Source organism: Notamacropus eugenii, chromosome 4 (genome assembly GCF_028372415.1).
Source record: "Notamacropus eugenii isolate mMacEug1 chromosome 4, mMacEug1.pri_v2, whole genome shotgun sequence".
In the NCBI taxonomy this organism is placed as follows: Eukaryota; Metazoa; Chordata; class Mammalia; order Diprotodontia; family Macropodidae; genus Notamacropus; species Notamacropus eugenii.
The window spans coordinates 473,614,802-473,638,482 of NC_092875.1; the positions used below are offsets into that span (position 1 = coordinate 473,614,802).

The 23,681-nt window shown below is 41.8% G+C and overlaps 1 protein-coding gene across 7 annotated transcripts in view; it reads left to right on the plus strand.

The window, feature by feature from the left end:
* The first annotated feature begins 7,536 nt into the window (after window positions 1-7,536).
* Window positions 7,537-23,681, plus strand: part of TENT2 (terminal nucleotidyltransferase 2) — an 82,991-nt gene continuing 66,846 nt past the window's right edge. For 3 of the 7 annotated variants that reach the window (XR_011966531.1, XM_072606430.1, XM_072606436.1), the window contains exons 1-5: window positions 8,154-8,226; window positions 10,380-10,406; window positions 12,519-12,704; window positions 15,006-15,119; window positions 16,665-16,914. Coding sequence is in view for 6 of the 7 variants with exons in the window: in XM_072606430.1 (XP_072462531.1) it covers window positions 12,556-12,704; window positions 15,006-15,119; window positions 16,665-16,914 (513 nt within the window). In the remaining variant the exon portion in view is untranslated. Of the gene's footprint in view, window positions 7,626-7,884; window positions 8,227-10,379; window positions 10,407-10,667; window positions 11,617-12,518; window positions 12,705-15,005; window positions 15,120-16,664; window positions 16,915-23,681 lie in introns of those variants that run through there. The other 4 variants (XM_072606431.1, XM_072606433.1, XM_072606432.1 and 1 more) reach the window with 4 other exon arrangements.

Sequence of the window (23,681 nt, forward strand, 5' to 3'; positions counted from 1 at the left end):
TACTCAAACGGCATAAAAGTATCTCATTCTTCACTTCTAGTTCATCCCCTGTCAGGCTGTGGGTAGTATGTTTCCTTATCAGTTTCATGGTGTAACGGTTGATTACTGCATCAATCATAGTTCTTAAGTCTTTCCAAACCTTTTCTTTATGATGTTGCAGTCACTGTGCATATTGTTTTTGTGGTTCTACTCATTTTACTCTCCATTAGTTCATACAAGTCCTCTCAAGTTTCTCAGAATCCATCCCTTTCATAATTTCCTGTAGCATAACCATGTTCTTTTACATCTATATTGCACAATTTGTTCAGTCATTTCCTTAATGGCCACCCCCTTAATTTCCAGTTCTTTGCAAAAACAATAACAAAAAAAAGGTGACTGCCATTATTATTTTTATACATATGGGTCCTTTTTTATGTTACTGGGGTATTTTTCAGTGTAGGGGTATTGCTGGATCAAAAGGTATGCACAGTTTAGTGACTGGGCAAAATTCCAAATGGCTGGACTAATTTGGAACTCACTAATAGCAGATTAGTGCGCCTGTCCTCCCACAGCCCCCCAGACAATGATCAATTTTCATTTTTTGTCATCTTTGCCAATCTGATAGGCATCAGGTGGAATCTCAGAATTATTTTAATTTGTATTTCTCTTATGATTTGTGATTTGGAGAACTTTTTCATATACTTATTAGCTTGGGCTTTTTCCCTTGAGAACTACTTCATATCCTTTGACTATTTATTAATCGAACTCTCTGATTGCTCTCTTAATTGCCAGATCTAATGGCTTTTTAAATTGTTTATCCTTTTTGAGCACTCTGTAGCATTTGAATTGTTGGTCACCCTTTTCCTCCCTAGGTATTTTGTTCTCTTTGAATTTTTCTCTGGACACAGCAGGAAAGAGTGGTGGCAAAGAGAGCAACTGGCTCAGTTTCTCCTCCTTTAAAGACTCAGGCAGTCAATCAAAGAGTGCTTCTCCCTTCTAGGGTGGTAGGTGGATGCAGAGGACTCCATGTTAGGCAATCTGGACATGTACCAAAGGCCCCTTAGGGGGTCTTCCATGATAAGTGAACTAAGTATGCCAAAACATGCCTGGGTTAAACTAGTTAGTGTTATGAAGGGGCTACACAGCTGGCTTTGAAACCAGTAAGTCCTGGGTTCAAGTACTACCTCTGACATATAGTTGTCATGTTACTATGGGTAAGACACTTAGTGCTGAAGAAAACTCCTTAAGACAATGAGCGTTATAGAGATCATGCTGACCCATGTTGGTAGAAGGAAGTTTTCTCATCTGGAAATTCTCTATACTAATGAAATCACAGGTCAAGTCCCTAGCCCCTAACTCAACCTCGGTATGCCTCAAGCAGAACTGACCTTTCCTTCCAAAGTTACCTCTTTTTCCAATCTCCCTTATTTCCATCTAGGACACTACCATCTTTCCAGTCATCCAGGTTTATAACCTCAGTCATCACTGACTTCTCACTCACACATCCCAGATAGCCAATGAATTATTATTTCCATATTATCCCTCTCCACTCACACAGTGACCATCTTAATTCAGGACCTCATTTACCTTTTGTCTGGACTAGTACAAAAGACTCTTAATTGGTCTTTTTGTCTCAAGTCTTTCCCCACTCCAATCTATTAAGCACACAGCTGTCAAAATGATTTTCCTAAAATGCAAGTCTGACATTATCATCTGTCCTAATCTGCTCCCCTAAACACACATGCATACACACTAACATACATACACATACACTCTTCTTCTAGGATCAAAGACTCTTTTGTTTCTCATTTAAAGTTCTTCACAAACTGGTCCCTTCCTATCTTTCCAGCTGTAGCCTAATATTCCTTATCCCTACTCCCACTGACAATCCCTTGGAGGTAGCTACATCTCTCCCTCAGGATTCAAGGGGGGCAGACTCAAAGGGTTAATGTGATTCTAAGGCTATCAGCTCAACCCCCATTTTGGTGTGTATGCTCCCAAATCATCTTCTCAATATCATTGATAAGCAATTAATATCAAATTCTGTCTCAAAGAGATATTTACTTAAAATATATAGCAAGAGCCAAAGTACACACCATCCCACTGAATCTGGGTACACCCTTTCTTTTACCCTCCTCTCCTTTGGGAGGACACTAAACATTTGCTCACTAGGTTCACTTTTATTTCAGGTATGGCGTAGCTGATGGATGAGTCGTTTCCTGCTTGTAGGACAAGATGTGTCAGCTGCGAAGTCAAATATCTGTGGGATTTCATAGATCATTCTTTAAGGCTCGTCTCCCCCACTAGGCTCAGATGCCAAGAGACTCTCATGAATTCCAGTTCCTGACTCTTCATCTTTCAAAGCTCACAAGGTCATAACTTAGTCTGTTTCAATTGCAACACTCATTCACTTAAGAGCAAGAAAGAATAAAACACAACAAAGATTGAAAAACAGCCTCATTGTCTACTCGCTTGGGGCTTCAGACAGCAGACTGTTGGTGTTCCCCTTCTTACCTCATCCTGGAGTCCTTTTCTTGCTCATGGGGAGGCAGAACACCACCATTCTAAACATGGTGTATGTGACTCACAACCACCATTTTGAAGGACATGTTGCCAAGGTCTCTGATCTAGTTCAAACAATCCTGGTTGAGTATTCATGGGTTTTACTTTTTCAAAATATCCTTCAAATTATCTTCCAAATATGTGAACCTAACACTTATTGGTTAGTTAAGCTACTTACCTGCCACAGAATGGTGTTGATTGACTTGGTACTCTAAAAGGGCCTGAAAAGGTATATAAACTAAATCTGTGCAGTAGGAAAGAGGGACTGCTGTCAGTGGATAGTCTCCCTTGGTGTGCTAATAAATTTTTTTCCCTTTCAGTTTGACTTCCAGTCTTTCAAACTGCTGATAGGTGAAATACTCCCAGATCCTTAAAGTCCAGCTCCCTCCAGTTCAAGAAATTCCACTACAATCACTATCAGGAGAGAGAGGGCTCAATTTGTTTGGATTAGCACCTTTTGTATTTACACCTTGTAAGAGCTCAGCAGACAATGAAAAGGTAGCCTACAAGTCATTAGGAGTCACAGAATTCTCGCATACATTTTGGAGTAGCCCTCCATTCACACAGTCCCTTCATGCCAAGTAATCAACAACTTCCAGAAACAAGATCACCAAACAGCCATGTAATTCCCTTGAGCATGCTCCCAAGTCTGAGCCCTATTTGGCCAGTCCTTGGTTATACAGCCATCTTGCTACCATCACAAGAATTTTTTACTTCTTTTTATTAGTTTTTATTGTTTGGGTTCAGAGTTGCCTTTTCTCTTTAGGTTTATTTGGATGACTGAAGCCTGTCCTATGGGATATTAAAATTTAGTGAAGGCCTTTCCTGGGAAAAGAAACCAAAAGGGAAGCCAGATTTCCCAAAGTAATTTGACTTGTTTCATATGTGGAAGGTGCCCAAAAGGATCCAAACTTGTGATAATCTACTGACAGGTAAATTTCTCCTCTCAATTAGCCAACTGTGAACTCTAAATGTAGTAATATGTAACTTGCCTTAGTTTATCTATAGAGCCAAACTAAGTCTGTTTTGGGGCAGCTAGGTGAGTCAGTGGATAGAGTGCCAGGTCTGGATTCAGAAAGACTTTGTGAGTTCAACTGTGGCCTCAGACGCTTTCTAGTTGTGTGATCTTGGACAAGTCATGCTTTTGTCTCAGTTTCCTCATCTGTAAAATGAACTGGCAAACCACCACACTATCTTTGACAAGAAAACCCCAAATCAGGTCTCAAAGAGTGGGACACAACTGAACAAGAAGTGTTTTAAATTTTACAGGTTTGGAAGATGCATGTGTAATTGCCTCATCTTGGATATAGGTGAATGAACAAAAACTATTTCTCTCTTTGACATAACTGAAAACGAATATATGCCTTGTTAGAACCCTAATCAGAGTTCAGAGTTATTTTTCTGAGCTTAAATATAGTAAAACCTGGGTTTTAACCTCTGGAACCTGTGTGGTGATAGTACAGCAGCAATCTATCAGAAGAACTCTATGGGAATATTTCTCTTGTCATACTACCCTCTGCATGGTCTGTAGAACATTCAAATTGGCCTGCTCGTATCTTTGCACTGGCAATCTCCCAGTACCAGGAATTTCGTCCTTACCCCCAGTTCTTAAAATACCTGGTTTCCTTCAAGACCCAGGGCTCAAGGACTACCTTCTGCACCAAGCCATTCTGGATCTCCCTTGCTACTAGGGCTATTTTTGCAGGTTATTTGCCCAGTTAGAATGTACGTTCACTGAGAGCAGGGACTCTCTTTTTTTGCTTTTGTCTTTGTATCTTTAGCTTAGTACAATGCCTGTCACAAAGGCAACAATACTTGTTGCTTCCTTGATACAACAGAAAATTCTCAGGAAAAAATGAAACGTAAAGCTCACAGATATGAACCTCAATGAATCTTTAGTAAATGAAATGGATTTCCATGGGAATGCTGACTCATTTTTACTGGAAATTAAAGTAAAAGGAGATGCAATTCCTATTCCTTTTTGTTGCCATGTATTGAATTAGAATGCCATTTGTGTTAAGGTTTCTTGATACTACAGGGCAATAAAACTCAGAGGCAAATACAATTTTTGTTTCTGAATGGAACTTAAAATATTTTTCATTAATTTATGTGAAACTATATGTCATTTTGCAAAAACAGCTTGCTTGTAGCTTGAAGAATATATTCACCATTGGTATTTGAATCTCTTTTTTTCTCTCAGCAAACTGCTACCTTTGTGGGTGTCCTTGCTAGTTCCAAGATCTACTTTTTATCTTCCTGGAGGTTAGAAGCAGCCATCTGGTTAGCAATACTCTGATACATTTTTGTCTGATCTGAGGCTTCTCTCAGGTCAAGAAAAGACAATGGGACAGAAAGCTAGGCACAAAGAATATAAAAACAAATACGTACACCAGATGTGAAAACCTTAAATTCTGAAACAGTAGAAAATTATCACTTTATGAGGGAAGGTCTGTTCTTTCAAGCCACAAAGGCTATTGAACATTACTCTAGGAATTCAAGAGAGAGGAGTCTGCTGACTGAAGCTGGACTTATGGAGACGGAAGTGAAGTCAAACAGGGAGCTGGGAAGGGAAAAGTGAGGAGAACTGCTATCATGAGGAATGAACAAGAATTTGCTAGCAGTTGGGAAAGCTGATGCCAGGGTGCTGTGGTAGAGGCATGCACAGCTTATGTTTGGGATGGGATCTGCACAGTGCTAAAATCCTTCCCTCTTCCTCGAACCTCCCAGGGGGTGAGTGCACTAACTTTGGACCTAAAGCTTCCAGGTTTTTACCCTTGTATATTTAAAAGTTTATTTTGCTTCATAAACTGGAAAACATGATAAAGCTATCAAGCAATCAAATTGCTAAATGGCCTGCGCTAAAACTTGAATGCAATGTTAGGGGAGGGGATAAATGGGAATGAACCTGGAAGAAAGATTTTAAAACAGCTGAATCTGCCCAAGTGAGATTTCTGGTTGAGGGCTTGGAGTTAAAGGAGAGAGTTATTGATTGATTTTAACAGCTTCCTAAGAGCAGAGTTTACAGTGTTTTCTCTGGGCATCAAAGACTCAGGAACAATATGGGATATTAACTGGCCGGATGAATCAGACATCCACCGTTACCTCAGACCTAGTATGAAAGGAAACTATAACAGAGGGGGAAGGGGAAGCCTGGCAAGTGCTTAGAGAGAAAAATCACATCCTAAGTGGGGGAATAACTCATACCACAGAAAGAAGCTGCTCTCTCCAAAGTGACCAACGATCCCACAACTGGCAGATCCAACGGGCTTTTCTCAGTTCTCACCCTTGACTTCTCTGAAGTCTTCGATCCTGCCAGTCCCATTCTTCTCCTTTATACTCTTTTCTCTCCAAGCTTTCCGTGATAACATTCTCTCCTTGTTCGCTTATTATCTCCGTCTTCATCCAGGTCTTCATCCAGGTCATGCTCCATCACCGTGGGAGTCCCCTGAGGTTCTACCCCGGTCTCTCTTCTCTTCTCCCTCTTCGTTATGTCACTCGGTCACCTCTTGTACTCCGAGATTCAGCCATCACCTCAAATCTGCTTATTATCCCTAACTTATCTTCGGACCACCAGAATTACATCTCCAGCTGCCGATCAGGCACTTCAAGATGGATGTCCTGTAGATATCTTAAACTCAACGTGTCCAACTCATCTTTCTTTTTTTCTTATCCTACTTAATTTGTTTATTTTCCAGTTACATATATAAAAATAAATTTTAATGTTCATTTAAAAAATCTTTGAGTTCCCACTTCTTTCCTTTCCCTCCCCTCTCAATGAGATTAAACACAGGTGCAGTCGGACTCACTGTCTTTGCTCCAACACTGCTCTCAGTTCAGGTCTCTTTACTGTCAGGAACACCACCGCTCTGACTCCTTACTCGTCTCTTTACTGTCAGGACCACCACCGCTCTGACTCCTTACTCGTCTCTTTACTGTCAGGAACACCACCGCTCTGACTCCTTACTCGTCTCTTTACTGTCAGGACCACCACCGCTCTGACTCCTTACTCGTCTCTTTACTGTCAGGAACACCACCGCTCTGACTCCTTACTCGTCTGTTTACTGTCAGGACCACCACCGCTCTGACTCCTTACTCGTCTCTTTACTGTCAGGAACACCACCGCTCTGACTCCTTACTCGTCTCTTTACTGTCAGGAACACCACCGCTCTGACTCCTTACTCGTCTCTTTACTGTCAGGAACACCACCGCTCATCTCTGACTCCTCACTCTCACACCCATCCCCACTCTGTGGCCTTCACAACATCTCATGAACGTACCATCCCTCGTCCTCTCTGAGCCTGCTGCAGGCAGGCCCTCATCACCTCCCAACCGGACCATGGCAAGTCTCTCCTCACTGCGGTCCATTCTCTTCCCAGGACGCAGGTCCGACCCCGCCGCTCCCGTAGTCACTGACTCCAGCTGCCGTTCCCAACCTCCAGGATTACGCAGAGTCCTGCCTGGCCTCCAGGCCCTTCACGGCCTGGTCCTCCTCCTGTCCTCGCCCTCTCACACCTTACACCCTCCTCCCTCTTACACGCTCCTCGGTCCCGCACCGCCGGCCCCGCCCTTCTCCTTGGACACATTCACCTCCCGACTCGGACGTTCTCACGGCCTTCCCACGTGTCTAGGACGTTCTCTCCTCATCTCTACTTCCGGTCTGATCTTCGCGCTTCCCCGGGAGCGGCCTCGCTCACACGCGGTGGTCTCTTCTGGCTTTCTTACAGTCCCTGCGCTCGGTCTACACAGCGGACTTTAACCGGTCAGCGAGCATCCATTGCAGCCCTCACCGGGGTGAGGCCGAGGGTTTGCCTTCTCTGGGGGAACAATCCCAATGCACGCGGAGCGAAGACGCGACGGCGCGTGCGCGGGCCGGAGGCGGGGCCTGGAGCGGCGCCCACGTGCCCGGGGAGGGCGCGGGCGCGGGCGGGGCACGGCCCGTCCCAGGCCACAAAGCCGCATTGCTGACGCTCCGGCCGGGGGCGACAGCGTCCGCGGAGATGGCGATCGGGGAGCCTCCCCGGGCCTTCCCCAAAGGGCTGAGTCCCGTAACATCCAGGTGGCGAGGCTACCGGAAGCAGTGCTGGGTGCGGACGGCTCCACCCCGGGGGGCTAAGAAAGCCACCGTCCGCCTGGAATCCCCTCCCCCACCGTCCGCCCCGGTCCCTTCCCCAGACCCTGTCCCTGCTGCGGAGAGGCCTCCGAAGGCGCGAGGAGCGTCCTGCGGGGGCGGGGCCTCCGCATGCGCAGACTGCAGCCGGCCTGGGCCGCCCCGGAGGGAGGCGGCGCACGACCTCCCGCTCCTGGCCGGCTGCTCCCTCCTTTCCGGGGGTTCCCTTCCGGGTCGCTGCCCGCTTCCGGTCGTGCCTGACAAGGCCTGTCCCCGTGCCCGGTGCTCGCCGCTGGGCTTTCCCGCGGCTGCTTCTCCGCGCTCCGCTCCCTCCTTTTGTGTGTCCCCCTCGTTCTCCATCTCCACCTCCTTCCTCTCGTCCCTCGGTTCGTCTTGGAGCAGGCAGAGCCGGCGCCCCGAGCGACCCTCCGGGGCGGGAGCCGCGGCCCAGCTGCCCCGGGTGGACGCGGGCCCCCGCCCGCCGCTGCCCACCCCCCTGCCCCCGTCGTCGCTCCTCCGGCCCCGCAGGGCCCCGGGGCGGCTGGTGCCGGTGACCATCCACTTCCCCGAGGACTGCTGTGAGTGAGCGGGCCGCGGGCGGGCGGCCCGGGCCGGGCCGGGCCTTCCCCTTCCGTCCCCTCTCCGAGCCCCGCTCCGCTTCGTCCCGCAGCTCCTCCTCCTCCTCCTCCGGCGGGGTCGGCGGGAGAGGCCGAGGCCGTGACGGGGAGGGTTGGCCTGGAGGAGGAGGGAGCGGAGGGAGCTTGCGGGGTGTGTGTGGTGTGTGTGATTCTGTGTCTGTGTGTCTGTGCGTGTCTGTGTGTTTCTGCGTCTGTGTGTGTGTGTCTGTGTGATCGTGTCTATGTGATCCTGTCTGTGCGTGTGTCCGTCTGTCTGTGTGTGTGATCCTGCTGTGTGTCTGTCTGTGCGCGTGTCCGTCTGTCTGTGTGTGTGTGTGCATCTGTGTGTCTGTGTGATCCCGTCAGTGCACGTGTCCGTCTGTGTGTGTGTGTGTCTGTCTGTGTGATCCTGTCTGTGTGTCTGATTCTGTGTGTGTGCATCTGTGTGTCTGTGTGATCCTGTCAGTGTGCGTGTCCATCTGTGTGTGTGTCTGTCTGTCTGTCTGTGTGATCCCGTCTGTGCGCGTGTCTGTCTGTGCGCGTGTCCGTCTGTCTGTGTGTGTGTGTGCGTCTGTGTGTCTGTGTGATCCCGTCTGTGTGCGTGTCTGTCTGTCTGTGTGTGTGATTCTGTGTGCGTCTGTGCGATCCCGTCTGTGTGCGTGTCTGTCTGTGTGCGTGTCTGTCTGTCTGTGTGTCTGATTCTGTGTGTGTGCATCTGTGTGTCTGTGTGATCCTGTCAGTGCGCGTGTCCATCTGTGTGTGTGTCTGTCTGTCTGTCTGTGTGATCCCGTCTGTGCACGTGTCTGTCTGTGCGCGTGTCCGTCTGTCTGTGTGTGTGTGTGCGTCTGTGTGTCTGTGTGATCCCGTCTGTGTGCGTGTCTGTCTGTCTGTGTGTGTGATTCTGTGTGCGTCTGTGCGATCCCGTCTGTGTGCGTGTCTGTCTGTGTGCGTGTCTGTCTGTCTGTGTGTGTGATTCTGTGTGTGTGTGTGCGCGTCTGTGTGTCTGTGTGATCCCGTCAGTGCACGTGTCCGTCTGTGTGTGTGTGTCTGTCTGTCTGTGTGATCCTGTCTCTGTGTGTGTGTGTCTGTCTGTGTGATCCTGTCTCTGTGTCTGTCTGTGTGTCTGATTCTGTATGTGTGTGTCTGTCTGTCTGTCTGTGTGATCCCGTCTGTGCACGTGTCCGTCTGTCTGTGTGTGTGATTCTGTGTGTGTGTGTGCGCGTCTGTGTGCGTGTCCGTCTGTTTGTGTGTGTGTGCGCGTCTGTGTGTCTGTGTGATCCCGTCTGTGTGCGTGTCTGTCTGTCTGTGTGTGTGATTCTGTGTGTGTGTGTGCTCGCGTCTGTGTGTCTGTGTGATCCCGTCTGTGCATGTGTCCGTCTGTGTGTGTGTGTCTGTCTGTCTGTGTGACCCCGTCTGTGTGCGTGTCTGTCTGTGTGCGTGTCTGTCTGTGTGATTCTGTGTGTGTGTGTGCGTCTGTCTGTGCGCGTGTCCGTCTGTCTGTCTGTGTGTGATCCCGTCTGTTGTCTTTCGGTGCTGGCAGCCGCCCCACCACTCACAGGACTCCTGCCCCAGCGCTGCTGAAGGGGCCGCAGGGTTGTTCTCGCTTGGGGCAGAATAAAGGAAATGGAAACTGATCCCAGCGTGGCGTCCCTGCCCTTAGTCATCGTTCAAGTCTTAGTCTTAAAACAGAAACAATTCTCGTTATGGTTTTAGTTAAGAATTCTCACTTCTCATTTTGCTTTTCCTCAGTGTTTAGGACTTGGAATTCATGGTTTGTGGTGGTTCTGTTGGAGCTTTTCAATTGTAATTAGCTAAGGCTGCCTTACCTGAGGTGACCAGTAGGATTTGTACTGGACATGACGGGTCACCTGTGTCCCAAAGCTCGTCCAGTTTTCGGCTTGATAGGGGGGCAGGGAGCTTATTTTCTCTGGTTTGGACAAACTGATGCTTCAGGGGGTTTTCTGGGCATCTGGGAGGGATGGAGTAATAAGTCTTCCTTAGAATGGAATCTTCCAGCCTTTGGGAATGTTCTTGAGTTTGGGCTTGTCGTTGGCTGGGTAATTAATTGTCTTCGAGCTACCTCAGTAACAGACCCTCTCTTGAACCCTTTTCAGCTTTGAATCCCTGCACTGGATCGAGAGGTGAGTTGAAGTTGGGGTCAGGTAGTGTGGTACAGAGGAAGGGAGCGCTGAATTTAGAGTCAGGGCACCTAGACTGAACTCCTCTGACTCGTCTCTCAAGTGAGGGAATTGCGCTGAATTTATTTCAATTCGATAAGCATTTATTAAGTGCTGACTATGCCAGGCCCTTTGCCAGCCTCCTTAACCTTGAGAAGCTTGTCTTTTATGGAGTGTTGGGGGGGGGGGGGGGGGGAGGACACAGGTCTAGTGACAATAGAACAGGGCTTTCAGAGCCTGCAATGGAAGGATAGAGAAGAGTGGCATAGGGACACCATAGGCATGAGGCTCAGCATGGAGAGGAACAAGGGAGATGATGGAGGGAGGGAACTTGGGCCTAGAAATCCTACGTTCAGTCTATTCTAAATGGAGCCATATGGGAGTAGATAGTCACTTCATAGGAAAAATGATAAAGAGGATTTCCTTATCAGTTCCTAAGGAAGAGTGGGAGGATGGGGAAATGTTACAGGATGTCAGGGTAAGAGTGGGTGGTGTCTTGGGATTAGAATCGTTATAGAGAGGGGAGGCGTATTGGAGGTACTAGCCTGCGGTTAGGTCAGCTCTGTCTCAACACTTATGCTAATGTTGAGGTCCCCTTCAGCTGCAAACCCTATGATGTAATATTTGCTGTAGATCTGTAGAATATTTTATTTAGAATATTTTGTGATTGTTGACATGGATTCAAAAGCATTTATGTATGGTTACAACTAAGATGTATGTTTGGAGCTTTAGTTGATAGAAATTAATTTAAAAGGCTGTCCGACTTCAAATCTAATAGCATTTCTAGATAACATGGAATACATACGTTGCAACAGAATTGGCTATAAGGCATAATTCATTATGCTGAATCCTATTTGATTGTGTTTCCCATCAGCTCGTTTTATATAAACCAGAAGTTGCATTTTGTAGGACATACGTAGGCTTACTAATGATGACTTGCATGGGAGTTGCAGGGTGTATCTGTAGCCAGGATCTCTTGCACCACCTTTCCATTCTTTGCCGAGGCAGCAGGGCATGGAAATTCCTAGGACTCAAGAGTCCGCAGAGCTCATGGTGCTGGTTATCAGAGGAAGGAACCAGGCCTCTCAACTTTACTTCACTTGGCTGGGATGACTGACTCCTTTTCTTTGGATTAGCGTCCTGATGCTTAGTTTCTGCAATGGAGGTTCCCCAGGTAACTGGGACATGATAGGGCTAAGTTGTAGCATCTGTCATATGTTGTAGGGTTCTACAGTGTGCTGTGAACCTTGACCTGTGCCCGATACATAGTTCTGTTTTATGGTATTGAGGAAAAAAGGGAGAAAGTTTGTTGTATGTATTATTTAGATATTGAGAGGAGCTTCTTATTTTCATCTTTGGGTAACATGGTACTGAATCCTTCCTCTTTTGATCAATTCTATAAGATTATAAGGTGCATTAGGGAGATGTTTATAAATAAAATAGACTGAATAAAGGTAAAATGTTAACATTTCAATTGATTTTTTTCTGATCCTAAATTGTGTGTGATAAAAAAATTAATTTTCCTAAATAATACTGTTGAGGTAATGACTATATGATGAAATTTAAAATCTGTTCATTTGTCATTTGATATATGATTCATCTAGATCAGTATTTTAAAACTTAAGTGGATTTCTGATTTTACAGTGGGTTCACTACTGCGTATAGATCATAGCTACACCTCATCTGTATGATTTCTGTTCATATTACTGTTAAATCTTTCAGTAAGGATTTGCCCAATAAAGTAGATATGTTTCTTTATTTTTTCTTTTTTTTTATGTTTTGTGGATAGCACAGTGATTATTTACCTGGTATCCCTTTCTCTTATTACATCTCTGGCCTACCTCCTTTTTTGATATAACTTGGTAACTTAAGATGAGGACACAAGGATAACCAAAGCAATTTATATGAATTATATTTAGAAGATACTAGACATTTAGTTTAGCTATCGGAGCATTTTTTAATTGACTGTATCAATGCTATATACTGTAAGATGTTCATATTATAAACTAATTTAAAAAAAAATTAAATAATGGATAGAAGAAAAAATTGTAATATTTTCTTTTTGTGTTAATCTAGGTACCAAAATACATGTTCACTTCTAGTGAACAAGAGCATGTTCCCAAACTCCTCGAACTTGGGTCGTCCACCCTTCCATCCAAAGTATCAGCAGCCCAGTAACTTCTTCAAACTTCCCCTCAATCTGTCCCCAGCCGTTTCTCACCAGCAGATTATAGATGCCCAGTTCAACTGTCAAAATGTAGAGTAAGTATAATGGCTTTTTGAATTTTGACACAGAACCTTTTGGGGCTATGGAGTCGCTAAAAAGTATTGCCTTATTCTGCCCTGGTCAGACCATATCTTGTGTTCAGTTCTGGGAGCCATATTTTAGGAAAGTCAGTTGATAAGCTAGAGAAATCTAGAAGAAGGCTGTCTGGGTTGAGATCATATGAGACTCTTTTGAAGAAACTGGATATGTTCAACCTAAATAAAAAAGACCTGGGCGGGGATAATTATGTTCCAGTATTTGAAGACTTGTAACAGGGAAGAGGGATTAGACTTATTTTGCTTTGCTCAAGAAAAAGTAGGTAGCATTACAAAGAACTAAATTTAAACTAGATAATAAGGAAAAACTTCTAACAATTAGAGCTATCCAAAAGGAGAATGATCTACTTTATTTTCTCCTTCACTTGATGGTTCTGGAATTTGGCAACGATATTCCTTGGTGTTTGCAGTTTGGGATTCCTTTCAGGAGGTAAGCGGTAGATTCTTTTGATGACGATTTTGCCCTCTGGATCTAGGACCTCTGGGCAGTTTTCCTTGATGATTTCTTGGAAGATATTGTCCAGGCTCTTTTTTTCATCATGGCTTTCTGGTAGACCAATAATTCTTAGATTTTTCTCTCTTGGATCTATTTCCCAGATCCTTTGTTTTTCCAATGAGATATTTTACATTTTCTTCTATTTTTTCATTCTTTAGATTCTGTTTGACTGATTCTTGATGTCTCATAGAGTCATTGGCTTCTACTTGCCTAATTCTAATTTTTAATAGATTGTTTTCTTCAGTTAACTTTTGCATCTCCTTTTCTGTTTGCCCAGTTGTTCCTTTTAAGGAGTTATCTTCTCCAGTTAGGTTTTGTACTTCCTTTTCCATTTGTCCAATTTTCCTTTTTTAAGGAGCTGTTCTCTTCAGTGAATTCTTTTTTCTTGTTTTTAAAATCATTGGCCAGTTTTTCTTCTACTTCTCTAATCTGGCTTTTAAAATCCTTCTTGAGCTCTTCCAGGAATGCTCTTTGGGCTTGAGACCAGTTCATATTCCCTTCTGAAGTTTCAGATGGGATTACAGTCTCAGTGCTGACTTCTTTGGTATTCGTGTTTTTAGTCCTTTTCACCGTAGAAAGGTTCTATGGTCTTTTCTGGTTTGCTTCTTGCAGAAAGCCTTTTCCAGGCTTTTAAAGTGGATCTCTGCTTCTGGGGCAGAAGAGGTTCTGTCCCATGGTTCTTGTGCTTAGAACTTGAGGCTTTGTGTATTGTGGCCTGTGGTTCTTTCAGCTAAAAGCTAAAATGCTGCAGCTTACCTGTTGTTGAGCCAGAGCAGAGGCTAGGTAAAGAAAGTCTTTCTGAGTTTTCCAGGAGTTACACTGGAACTAGCTGCGTTAAGTATGGGGGAGGGGTGGTCTGGCCACAGGAGGTCTCCTCTCCTGAGTTAGAGCATAGGCAAGCTTAGCAGTTGGTGGTCCCGTCTGTGCTAGTGTCTTCCCGATTCCTCTGGCTGTGCTAAGGCACACTGGGGTCCTGGTGTTGGCGGTTGCAGGCTCTACCCTGCTGGGGCTCAGGATCTCCTCCCAGTTCGCTGAGGAGGGACTCTCTGGGACAGCTCCAGTCCTGCACTGGTCCCCTTCAGCCACAGCAAGAGGGACCCACCCCCCTTTGCGATATTCCTAGCCTCATGGGCTAAGACTGTTTACCCCATTGACTGATCCCACTGTTTCAGAATTTTTCCTGGGGAAATATTCTTTGGGTTTTTCAAGGTCACCAAGGGGAGGGGAATAGCATTTACTGATCATTCTGCCCTCTTGGCTCCTGGAAGTTCAAGTAGGTGACTTATAGACATTTAATCTGCCTGCTGATAGTCTCAGGAGTGGCTGCTGCAGTTACCTGGAGTTCTGCGGTTCTCTTGCTCTCTTCTACTGGATTTCCATCCTGGGCTGATATGTTTGAGAATTCACAGTGCTGCTGCTGCTTCAGAGTGCCCAGGGCTTCCTGCTCGGCTTTGCTATGGCAGGTTCGCTCCCCCAATCAGAATGATCTACTTTAGGTGGTAATGAGTCCCCTCTCTTTAGAAAACTTGCTTTAGCAAAGATTGGAAGACCACCTGATATGTTGTAGAGAAGATTCTTGTTCAGTTATAGGTTGTACTAGATGACCTCTGACATCCTGTCTAATTTTGAGGTTTATTAACCTATGGGTTTGTTTCTTCTTTGGAATGTCTATTGTTGCTCTGAAATTTTTTCTTTCTGAAGAATATACCATTAACCATTATCCTGTGAACGTTTTTTTTAAATAGTTTACCGAGAAGTCTCTTAACTGGGAACCTTTCACCTATCCCAATACAGTCATTATCTTATGGAAATGGAAGTCCAGTACGAACATCAACTTCTCCAGTATCGCGAGGAAGGAAGTAAGTACTTTTAAAAATAATTATTCTGAAAATAACAAATACCAATTATGATAATGGTATTTCTGATTATTTTCTGAGTTTGTTAGTGAGTTGGGGATCAAATTTTGCTTTGGTGACTTGGGCATCTGAACAAGTTCATTGGATAAGGGTATAGGAGGCAAAATGATTTAGACCACGGAGGCACCCCAAACTAGGTTTGGAGTCAGAGGATTAGGTTAAAATACTGATTTAGAATAGCAAATGGGCAGGATACAGAAAGAATGGTATCATTATCCATGATTCTCTGATTTGGCTTAGAAACTTAGGATTTTTGTGTTCAGAAGAAGAGCTTTGGACCCACTGCATGGGGTACCCTCCCTTCAAACCCCACCCTCCCCCATTTTGGAGCTAAGAAAACTGAGGCCCACAGACATTGGGTTTTGGCTGAGGTGTCCCACACTTGACTAGTTACATAGCTAGATCTAGAACCAGCCTCCCCTGGTCCAACATTTTGCCACTCTATCACGCTGCTTTTTCATTTTGGCTATTGCACTTAACCACTAATCCCTGAGACATAAATTTAGTCCTTAATTCCTTGGTTTATTATAATTCCTGTGAGTTTGAGAACTTTTTCCCATTGTTGAAAGGAGGGTAGTGTGGTAATGATGCTACACTTGAGAATTTTTAAATTTCTTCCACTTCTAAAATAAATTTTAGAGACTATCTAGTCCCTTCGTTGTGCAGATGAAAAAACTGAGGTCTAGAAAAGGCTAAATGTCTAGTGGAAAATCACATTACAAGTTAGTGACTTTGGTTCAGGTAACTTGGAAGACTAGAAAAAGAAATGATTTTTAAAGAGAAATAATATATTGAAGTCACATTTCTATAAATCTTTTCTTTCTAAAGTAATCTTGTCACTTATCTGATTTCTAAATTCAGTGTTTCTGGTTGATCTGAATATTCCTCAGATACATCATGTTTAACATATTTGAAACTAAGACATTAAATTTATGTAACAAGTTGATTAAAAATATGTAATTATAAATGAAAAGTTTATTGTAAACTTTAACAGAAAACTTCTCTGTTATTGAATGGCTTTTGTGGTAAAGGATCTTTTTAAGTCTGTTTTATCAGATTTTTCACTGACTCTGTGTGTGTGTCTATATATGGACACACACATGCTTTATTGCACCAGTTTTATTATGAAAGTGTGTTTTGATTAGGGAAAATATATCAGATTTTCAATAAAAAGTCATGGCTGGCACTTCTGTAGGATTGTTGTCAGTTCCCTCTTGTAGTTTCATCATATTCCCGTGTGTATGATTGTGTTTTTCCCCATATTTCATGTCACTTTCTTTATGTTCAGTATGAACATTGTCTTTAGCTATGGAATAGCGCTGTGTGCATTGTCCTGCTTCTTAGCCTTGAGACTTGCCTCCATTTGTAACTAATGTTGCTGTGTGGACAGTATTGCAGTTTTGTCCCTGTGTTTTTAAATTTAGTCTTTAAGAAGTTCATTACTGGATGTCATCATAGTGAACCTTAACCAGGATTTTTTTTTTACAGGAGATTAAGCAATGAACAAAATGTTCCCCTTGATGTTAAACGGCAGCGGTTTCATTCACCCCATGAATCCACTGTAGCTAACCAGATAGTGCCTTCACCAGATGAAAGACGGTATTCAGCACCAGGATCGGTGACTCCACCATTGTTGCATTCCTATTATGTACCAGATTTAGTGAGATCTGTTCCACCTTTTCGAGAGGCACCATTTTCAGAACCTAGAGAAATAACGCTTCCAGTGGCCAAAGATGAGGTAACATGGATACAAATTTCATTTGTCTTTTGGGAATTTAATTGTCTTTTTTGAACAAAATGCCTTACATATAGTAAAATGTTTAATAAAAGTCTATTAAAGTGTGAATAATAGAAGAAATCTTCATGGATGTCAGGGAAGTCATTCTTTTATGACAAATAGGTCTATTTTTTCATTTCTTACGGTGTTTATGTACCTTATAGCAACATGTTTTACAATTTTTGTTAGTTATTCTACTGTGAAAGCCTTTGTAGCTTATAATTTTGTTAGGTTCATAACACAAATTAGAATTCAAAGTCATTAATTCTCTAGTCCATTTTCAATTCATTGAACTCGAATCTTATCTTTTAAACATGAGAGAAGTTTGAAGAGGCTTAAAGTGGCTTTTGTAATAATTTACAAAGTCATCTCCTTTTGGTACGGTTGTTTTTATCAAAGGATTTAGGGGTTTTTTTGTTTTTCTGAGTGATTGTCAGAATCCCAGCAGTTACTGAGAAGTGATTCATACTAAGTTACTAAGTTACAAAGCTAGAATTAGGCAGAATGGTATGTATTTAAAATGTTATTTGCCAAATAACATTTTAGATGAAATAAAATTATTTAAATTAGTATTTTTGGAAAATAACTCCATCAACGTGGAGAAATGTGTTTTTTTTTAAGCATCCAAATTTAGAAGCATATGTACATGTTCAATATTCAGTTAAACTTTAAAAATACCAGGCAATCAGGAAGAAAATTCATTATATAACTTTCTTTATTCCTTGGCCTGTTGTGGACTTACATTTAATTTTCATATAGTTTTGAACTTGCCCCAGTTCTTAACTAAGATTCTTGGAATTGTATACTTTTCCATCTTTGCTTGCCAGGAAAAATAGGACAAAAAACAAGGAAGACTCAAATTAGAAATGACAAATTTGGGGTGTTCTAAAGGACTTTCTTTGTTTTTCCTTCTTGATTTCACTCACCTTTTAAAGGGAAGATTTTTTAAATTTTAATTTTTAATGGCAAGCATTGCACAAACTAGTTTTATGATTTGATAGATATGAGATTTATGATAATTTTGTTCATTCGATTAACAATTAAGTATGTATTATAGACACTATGTTAGGACGCTGAGGAAGAGACCTAGTGTCTACCTTTTGAGCTTAGCTTAGTAGATGTATATTCTAGTAGTACAGAACCACAAGAAATCTTACTAAGTCTTTCTGAACTACGTATGTTTGCGGGTAGGTGTAACTCTAAATGGATTTTATTATGTAAATTCATTTGAAGTTCTTCATTCTTTTTTTGTATAATGTTTCCAATAATTGATTATTATTTATAAGCCTTAGTTATACATCCGGAGCATAGACATGTATTTTTCTGTATTCAGCCTAATTCAGGAACAAATAATTGATGCCATTTTGTTATTGGCGTATGCCAGTACCTTTTCTTCAGCTTTCTAACATAGAAGAAAATTCTCTTATACCCTCAATATTAGGGATCAGTGTGTTTATCATTGAAGAAGTGAGTGTGGGAAATGGGATAGCACCAGCTTTTCTCTCTCCTTTACTGTCAGCCTGCCTAATAGTCTGAGAATCCAAAGAAGTGATGGAATTTCTTTTATAATGTGTGATGTTCCTCAACAGACTTTCTTTTCCATCTTTAGGATCCATTTTGTGTATGTTTTGTAAAAGGCTTAGTTCTTAGATCAAAACACTGATATCTTTGAATTTTTTTTTTCTTGATTATAAAATTTGTTTATTTCACTGTATCACTATTACCATAATAGATTGCAACTTCATCAAACCTTGGGCGGATCACTTAAATTTTCTGTGTTTCCTTTTTCTCAACTATAAAATGAGAGGGCTGTTCTCAATGACCTCCTCTCTTTTAGTTCTAAATCTGTAAATTGCAAATCCTTCATAGAAACCATATCCCGCATGCTAATTTACCATTTTCATTTTCTCTACACGACCAGCCCACACCATTTCGATCATATACATCTTCTTTAATGTTTCTGCACTCCCCATTGCTCTTTGGCTTATTTGCCTTTTTAATTCTTCTGAGATGGTGGTATTTCAATATTTATTGCCACGTAACGTAAATGGGAAAATACTGTTAGATAAAGGTTGTCGCATCAGTAATCAATTTGGAGTTATTGCATTCCTGCCCTGTTTCCCAAGTGCCATCCAACCAGAACTCTTCCTGCTTGTGATTTCTGGGCCCAGGAGTTCCTTAATTTTGTGTGTGTTTCCAACCACTATGTTGTGATTGGGTTTTTTCTTCCTGGATTGTAGTTAAATATGTGATTTTTCTAGTCAGTAAAAATATAACTATAGAAATATGAGGGACATTCTTTAATGATATTGCATTCCATCGTCATATGTCTCTTGAAGAAAATTGTGTTCTGTTATCACTTTGTGAAATTGTACTTAGATGTTATTTGCATTGACATAATAAAATCTAATTAATTGAGAAGTTTTTAATATTCAGAAATTAAATTGAGATTTACTTTTTCATGGTCTGTAAGGACATTTGCATTAATAATGTAAAATTGTAGGAAGATTTTTCAAACTACCAAAAGGAGCACTTCTTTTATAGGTGTTACTAGGGATTACAGGGGCCCACTTACAGTACTAACAACCAATATGATACTTATAAATAATTGTTTTTATTAAAGTAGATTCTCCTCCTCAGGAGGATTTCATTGTTGGTATGATTCAAGTTATACATTTTAAAACTAACATTTCATTTATTTAAATTTCTTTCTTTATTTTTAAATATATACATTACACATGTAGTAAATACCTGTATGCAGAGAGCACTGTTAGGTATTGGAGATGATAAGTTTCTTAGATAGATCTCTTCTCTCATGGAATTTATAGTTTATTAATAAGCTCTAAGTTTATTAATGAGCTCTAAGACACATAAATAGCTATGATGTACAATAATATATGATACATATGTTAGAGAATTGTAGCACAACACGCAGTGCGAGAGCCAAGGGGAAGATTCATTGAAGAAGCATTTTTGAATTGAGTTTTAAAGGAGTGGTTGAAAGAGGACAAAAGCAGAGGAAGTGAGGAGGGAGGGTAGTGGGGAGAAGAAATAACTAAAAGCATCCTGTTCAGCAAAGGCCAGATAAGCAAAATAGAAAAATTAACCATCATTTTCTATAAAGAGTATTGTATTGTTTCAGACATCAGTACTGTCATAACCTGTTAATTTGTAGTTTGCTTATTTGAGAAACAAGTTGATTCTCTAAGATTTTGTTTTCTTGGAAAATTTTTATCAGTATTTTCCATATGTACATTGAATCTGATAGAAGTGAGAAAACTGGAATAAATGCCAGTTTATACTGAAATGCTTAACCAGAAAACCAGTTTCTTGAATTTTAATTTCTCTTGTTCTTAGTATCGATTTGTGGCCCCCTTGCTGGACTCATAGAATCTTAAAGATGCATTATGTTAGAGATCAATAAATCTCACTCTCTAATTGAATTTCCAACCCAGTGCTCTTTCTACAACAGTGCTAATTTGCATGGCTCACATCTGTACCTTTAAAGTTAGCAGGTAACATTCTGCAGAAAACTGCTACTGTTTTTCATGTAGATCTTGTTTGGCATTCCCATCAGAAAAATACCTCTTTCCTGCCTCTTCCCCCAAGACAGTTTTACTCAGAAAAACCATCTCACAGCTGACAGATGGAGAATGTGTACTGAGAACAGCATGTAAAAGTTATCCACTTCAGCTTTACACTTGTCAAGATATTCACAAATTTTCCAGAAGAATGTAAAAAAGTAGAAGCCTTAAAATACATTCACTGTTCCTTACAATAAAATATACTTGCTCTAACAGTAACTTTATTGCTAATTTTGTTTTAAAATGGCTTTGGGAATAGATTAAGTTGTTTGGAAGTTGGACAGTGTATACTTAGATGAAAAGTCAGTTAATTTTCCAAATTTTCTATACCTTTTCAGATGTGTTGTCTCATTTTGAACATAAGTAAGCCAACTGCAATGCTAAATTACTTGTTCCTATAATTAATTTTAAGACAAAAAAAAGGTAATTACATTTTGATGAGAGCCCCAAAAGGATAAAGCATTCTGTATGATTTTTCTTGTACTTGGAAGAATGGAGAAATTTTTAGAGATAAAAATAATGCTTTTAAACTAGAAACCAAAAGCTTATTTACCTAACCCATCAGCAATTAAATTTTTTCTTTGGAAAAACATTGTATAATTTGTATCACCCATGTGCCTATCACTGCTTGTTCATTTTAAAATTTGTATCATTTATTTAACTAGAAATATGAACTTTGAGCTGTCTCTGCATCTGGCACAAGCATGTGCATCTGTCTGAATCTTCTCTCAGCTCACTCCACTTTCCATGTTTACTTGATGACAAAGAACCCAGCCTGACAGAAACAATGAGGATTCCTAAGTGAACAGCAGCTCCTGAAGAAGCTTCTCTTTCTTGGTGGGAGGGAGAATTATTCCTGTCATAGTAGCCAGAAGAGAAAAAGGAGATGAGAAAAAGTAGAATTTTAGAATTGCAAGGTAATAATTAAATATTAGTTCAGCAAGTATTTATGAAGCACCTACTAGGTACTGGAGATCCAAAGACAGAAATGGAACAGCCCTAAACTCAGAAAGCCTTTATTTTACTAAGGGAATACTGCCTGTGCATATCCACGTAGAGGACAGGGGAAATAAAAGATGAAGAAAAAACGAACATTTGGGGGGATCAGGGAAATCTTCCTAGAGGAGGTGGTACCTGAATGAAGCCTTGGAGGAAGGTAAAGGTTCTGAACAGCTAGGAAAGGACAGATAGAGTACGTTCCAGGTGTGGGGGAATGGCTTGTATAAGTGCATGGAGGTGGGAGATGACATAGTAGGGCTAGAGAATAATTAGTATTCTGGTTTGACTGGAATGTAGGAGAATATTATGGAACATGGCTGGAAAATTAGGAAGAGACCGTCGGAGGCCTTAAGTTTCAGTCTTAATTGCATTTTATCTTAGTAACAATGGAGAGCCACTAAACAAAAAGTTGTTGAGCAGAGAAATGAGATGATCAGACATCCCTTAGGAAGATTATTTTGATAGCTTTGTGGAAGATGCATTGGCAAGAAGAGGGTCTAGAAGCAAGGATGCAAATTAGGAAGTGTAAGTAATGAAGAGTTCTTGAGTCTGAAGGTAGTTCCTGTGTGAGTGACAGGAAGAGGATGGATTTGAGAGATATTGCAGATATAGAGCTGATAATACTTGGCAACTGATTGGATGTAGAGATTGATGGAAAGGGACAAGTCAAGGACAATTCTGAGGTTACTTTGGGAATACTGGATGGTATTACTCTAAGCAGAAATAAAGTTTGCAAGAAAAGTAGGTTTAGGGGGAAAGATAATTAATTCACTTTTTGGGACAAGGTGAGTTTGAGAGGCATGTGTATTATCTAGGAGGAGATGTATAGCAAGCAGATGAAGATATTTAACTGGAGTTCAGAAGAGGTAAGGTTGTAGATATTATTCAGTCTACTTACAAAATCACTAAAGCTGTAGAATAGAAGTGTGTGCGCTACTTTTTACATTAGAATGTAAGCTCCCTGAGAGCAAGAACTGTTTTTGCCCCTCTGTATGCCCAGTGCAGTGCCTGGTACATAGTAGGCAGCTTAATAAATGATTGTTCAATGATTGATTGATCTCTTAAACCACCATGAACCTAGCTCCGTAGAGAAAACCTTATCTTGGAGGCTCTTTTCTTATTTTATATACAATTCTGATAACTTGAGCTTCTAGCCTTAAGTCCTTTGTAGCTGGCAGAAGATTTGTTTTTAGCCCAGCTCCAAATCATTCGTGGTCCAAAACAGTCGTCTCCAAAATTGGGGGTAAGGTGTGATCAGTCATTTAGAGAATAGGAAGATAGGACACAGTTCACTTCCTCTGCCCCTGCCCACTCCCCAGAGCCAGACACTTAGTACATATATAATCCTGGGCAAGTCACTCTGTCTCTTTTTGCCTCAGTTTCCTTATTTGTGAAATGGGAATAATGAATAGCACCGACCTCCCAGAGTCGTTGTGAGGAGCAGATGAGATAATGATGAGGAGAATGATAAGGGATTAGCACAATGTCTGGCATACAGTAAGTGGTACACATGTATGTGAACATCTGTATGTTTATGGATAGACACACATACATTTTATATATATACACACACATATGTGGTAGCTATTATTATTAGCTGTCATCAGTGTTTGGCTTCTCTCCAACACTTTTACCTTTACCTTACCCTTTTTAATATTTTCCTGCTCTAACCCTTCCCATTACTGACTTCCTGTGTGACTTGACTGGTATGGACCTCTCAGGGAGGTATATTACCTAACCAGATTCAAGCTCCCTCAGCAGCTACAAAGGCAACATTTTCTGCCCTTTTCTTCCCATAGTGTGTGCACAGTGTGCTTGTACCCTGTCCATCTCATTACCAAAGAAACAAACTCTGTGCTTAGAGAGGTGTGTATGTGTGTGTGTGTGTGTGTGTGTGTCTTGTGTTTTGTGCAAGGGTGGAGGCGTGTTGTGTGAATTGACTGGTAATTAAGGCCCCAGGCCCCTCACTATTTATTTTTTTGGTGGTAAAGACTGAAAAGCAGAGGGATTAGGAAGAATGGATCACTTTCTTTACCTCTAAATAAACTTCCTATTTCTGTCCATACCACTGCCACCCCTCCCACTCAACTAGGTGTTGTTACAATTGACTTCTCACTTTCTCCTACTAATCCTCATGTCCAATCA